The following is a 4,159-nucleotide window of genomic DNA, read 5'->3' on the forward strand; positions in this document are numbered from 1 at the left end:
CCGCGCGCTCTTCTCTCTCTCTCTCTCTCTCTGCTTCTCTCCCTCTCTCTCATCTCTCAGTCTCTTCTCTCCCTCTCTCTCTCCTCTCTCTGTCTCTCTCTCTCCTTCTCTCTCTCTCTCTTCTTCTCTATTCTATATATATATATATATATATATATATGGTTCTAGGACAAATACCCCGGACAATCACCCCCCGACAATTACCCCCGGACAATTACCCCCGGACAATTACCCCCCGCATGCCGTTTACCCCCCATGCCATTCACCCCCGACAAATACCCCCGGCCAATTAACCCCAGACATTTACCCCCCGACATTTACCCCGCGACATTTACCCCCCGGCACATTACCCCCCGACATTTACCCCCGGACATTTACCCCCCGGACATTTACCCCCGGCGATTTACCCCCCCGGACAATTTACCCCCGAGACATTTTACCCCCCGGACAATTACCCCCCGGACAATTACTCCCCGGACATTTACCCCGGACCCCCCCGGACATTTACCCCCCCGGACCCCCCGGACATTTACCCCGGCCGGACATTTCTCCTCCGGACAATTACCCCCGCGGACATTTACCACCCCCCCCCAGGCAAGCACGCACGCACGCACGTGTATGTGGGGTTTTTTCGCGTGCGCGCGCGAGAGAGCGTGAAAGAGAGAATATGGGGAGAATATGCGAAGAATACGCGAAAGAGCGGGAATATAGATTACCCAAGCGATGTTTCGGCCGTCTATCATGATTGATCCCTCCGCAGCTTCGACTAAACGGAAGAGAGCCAGCGTGAGGGAACTCTTTCCGGCTCCGGTTCTCCCGCAAATCCCAATCTACACCAGCGGGAAGAGAGCACAAAATGGAGAAAACGGTAAAACTCAAAATCGGCAATAATTTTGTTAAAATGTCGCGAATCGTCCGCTGGAAGTGAATTCGCGCGCTGTAACCCATTGATTTATCTGTCGTTGCATTTCAAATATACTACTGATTTCTTATCGATGATCGATAGTCTTACCGATAGATACTATCGATACTATACTGCCACCTTTCTATAGGCCACGCACGCAACAGTACCCGCGTGTAACGTGTACCTTCTCCTGGCCCTGGATGTTGGCCGTGACCTTCCGCAGAACGAGCGGAAGTCCGGACCTGTAGCGCAGGGAGTAGTCCTCAAATTCCATCTCTCCCTTTTCCGGCCACTCATCAGGTGGTGGCTGGAGCTCATCACCATCATCCGATCGCCACGGCGCCTATCGGAGGCAATTCACACTAACTTATTCAAACCCATACATGGTTCGCAAGCGTAGATTTCCGTCGACTCGACAGTAAAAACATACCTATACAAACATGAGCATGTACGCATGAGAAAACGTAAAATAAAGTGTTGATAGTTTAATGTGTTCATGTGCTAGTGCCCATGTGCTCTTGATAAATAGTATTGTTATATATACACGCATTTCTATGGATTCTATGTAATACGTTGTTACAATATACAAGTATATTAGTATATTATGTAATTGTATGCATTCACTTCATTAGACGAACAAAGAGACGACTGTCTGACCTAAGAGTAAGTAACCGATTTGTATGTAAACACAGTTCGGCCGCTAGATGGAGCCAGATGTTTACCTCTTGCGGTATCGTCGCGTATTCGGCTACGCGCTCAATGGAGACAAGGTTCGTCTCTAGTTCACTCATGATGAGAATCAACATGCTCAGCGTAGACGTGACCTGCAGTGTAGAGACGGGAAGATCCGATTTTAGACAACCTACACATATACACGGCTAGAGCATTTTGGAGTCTGGGGGCTGTTGTCAGACACAAAATTATTCTTAACATTAGCGTTAACCTCACGATGTTCCTGACAACGGCCCCCTGATTAGGATAACCACGTTCCATCCCCTATTCTGTTATGTCGGTCAAGCTAGACAAGTTTATACGGGGTTTTCACGCGTTCACGACAAACTGCCGACTTAGTGTTGCCAAGCATTGTCTGCAGGGGCGGCGCCAGGGTATTTTCTTAGGGGGGGCGAAACCAAGGGCGGTGTGGAGGAGCACGCGAAGGGGGGTCTGGGGGCTCTCCCCCATGAAATTTTTGAAATTAGACCCCCTAAGATGCGTTTTCTGCGCGAGCAGGGGGGTTCCGGACCCCCTGGATCCCCCTCTGTACACGCCCTTGGGAACTGTAGACTGATACCGTGTGCGCTTGCACTGACGGGTGGATTCCAGGGGGTAGATTCATGATTCATCAAGCTGCCTACGCAAAATATTTTGCGTAAATCTTGTGTACGCAATCGACGTTGCTTAGTTGCGATTCATAACACAGCTATTTAGTAAATTTTCGTATGATTTCGCGTACGCAAAGCGCAGGCCCGTAGTCAGCTTCTATTGGGGGGGGGGTTCGTTTTTCAATGTTGCAATTTGCTTGGCAGGGGCGTGAACAGGATTTGTAATAACCATAGTTGGGAGCACGGCAGAAGGGGGGTCTGGGGGCGCCTCCCCCAGAAATTTTTTAAAATTACACCCCCTCAGATGCGTTTTCTGCGCGAGCAAGGGGGCGTCTCAGACTCCCTGGCACCCCCCCCTGTACACGCCCCTGCTGCGGCGCGGAAGCGGACCAGGGCGAGGGAGCCAAGCGACGGAGCGGGGGGAGGGGTGGGAAGGGGGGGTGGTTCACTGTTCACCCTCCCGATGGAGATTTTGAAATTATTACAGTAAAATGGAGCGACCTGAAGTGAAATTCTGCAAATTTTCCCAAAAATTTTTTTTGCTTGGGAGGGGGGCTCGGGGGGGGGGTTCGTTCGAAACCCCGCAACCCCCCTGGCTACGGGTCTGCAAGCGAGGCGCGTTTTAGGTGCGATTCATCAAGCTAAAATTTACGTAAACCTATGCGTAACTTTACACGGGCTGACGACGCCTGTGCGTAAACCACTCAAAATTTCCGCAGGTGTTTTTACCGCAGCATGCATTATTTTATTAGAGAAAACATTGATAAAGTTACTACTCAACTAATAAATAAATAAGATAATTACCATACTATCACCAGACAGGCGGGGCCTTTGAACGGGCTTTTTTTGTCATAGCGATTGGGGCAGGTTGTTGGTCGTGCATGAAGCGGAGTTGCGTAGTTGAGCGGCGCTCACGGTGCAACGTGAAACGCCGTCGCACTTTACGACACGCCGCACTTGTACGTGCCAACAAGCACGCACGTGTACGTACACGCGCACGCACGCCACGCCGTTTACGTACGCAAGCACAGCACGTGTACGTGCACACGCACGCACGTGTAAGGTGCACACACGCCACGCACGTGTACGCAGAGTGCGGGGAGGGCGGGCTGGGTAAGGAGTTTTTTTTATTATGAAAAATACTGCTGGCAGCAACACGGCTGCGAATCTGGAAAACAACCAGGCTGAAAGGGGTGAGTGTAGGGTCTACCTCACAGTGGGATATATCACTGATTACACCAACTTTAAAAACACTAAGATATATAACGGTAGGGATCATGAAAGTGGGGAAAACAGTGCCGGGAATTTTCGTAAATTTATGGCTTTAAAGGGTGACGGTGGTCTTGGATCATGCCTGTTCGAAAAACTGCTGGGCCTCCACTTAAACTTTTGAGAAATACAATTCAAGCCAAAGCAGTTGTTACTACAAACAGGCAATGTTGTTTAGTCCAGACGAGACAGGGATACCAGCAGAAGTGTTGCGAAAGGAGGTGTTTGATCTAAGCGCTGAGCGCAGATCTTGCGCGCGAGTTCGTGCGCAAGCGTGCACGGCGACCGCCCGGGGGAACGTCCTCACGACACGTGTGCGACACGCACGCACGCCACGCACGCACGCGTGACGTGTCACTGCTTATCGAGTGTTGAACACAAATCATACAAACGAAAATTGAGGACAAACTATCACATCCCCAGACACTCCTGGTAGACAGCATAGAGCCATATGGTTTACAATACAAGAGAGGCGCTCAGTTTAGCCGTTCTATGCGTATGTGCTTCGCACAGGTGAGTTGTTTATTGCTAGGTACGCATTTCAACAGCCAGCGCTACGATGGCGTAGGGATTTACCACGGAATTCATCAACATTGGCGTTACGCAGGTGCTCGCTGCGTTGATGTATCGCAACTACGAGCTTGGCGTAGCTCGTTACTTCGTT

The 4,159-nt window shown here is 50.4% G+C and overlaps 1 protein-coding gene across 1 annotated transcript; it reads right to left on the bottom strand.

Moving 5' to 3' along the window:
• Nucleotides 1-716: 716 nt before the first annotated feature.
• On the bottom strand, nucleotides 717-1,809 carry LOC106819971 (canalicular multispecific organic anion transporter 2-like; the record flags this gene model as incomplete). The annotated part of the gene is made up of 3 exons (XM_014824535.1): nucleotides 1,627-1,809; nucleotides 1,089-1,247; nucleotides 717-830 (listed from the first exon to the last, which is right to left on the bottom strand). Coding segments are annotated over exons 1-3 (357 nt in total), but the record flags the coding sequence as incomplete, so codon positions are not given.
• Between the last annotated feature and the right edge of the window lie 2,350 nt (nucleotides 1,810-4,159).

The sequence above is a fragment of the Priapulus caudatus genome, unplaced genomic scaffold (genome assembly GCF_000485595.1).
Source record: "Priapulus caudatus unplaced genomic scaffold, Priapulus_caudatus-5.0.1 Scaffold5410, whole genome shotgun sequence".
Lineage (NCBI taxonomy): Eukaryota > Metazoa > Priapulida > Priapulimorpha > Priapulimorphida > Priapulidae > Priapulus > Priapulus caudatus.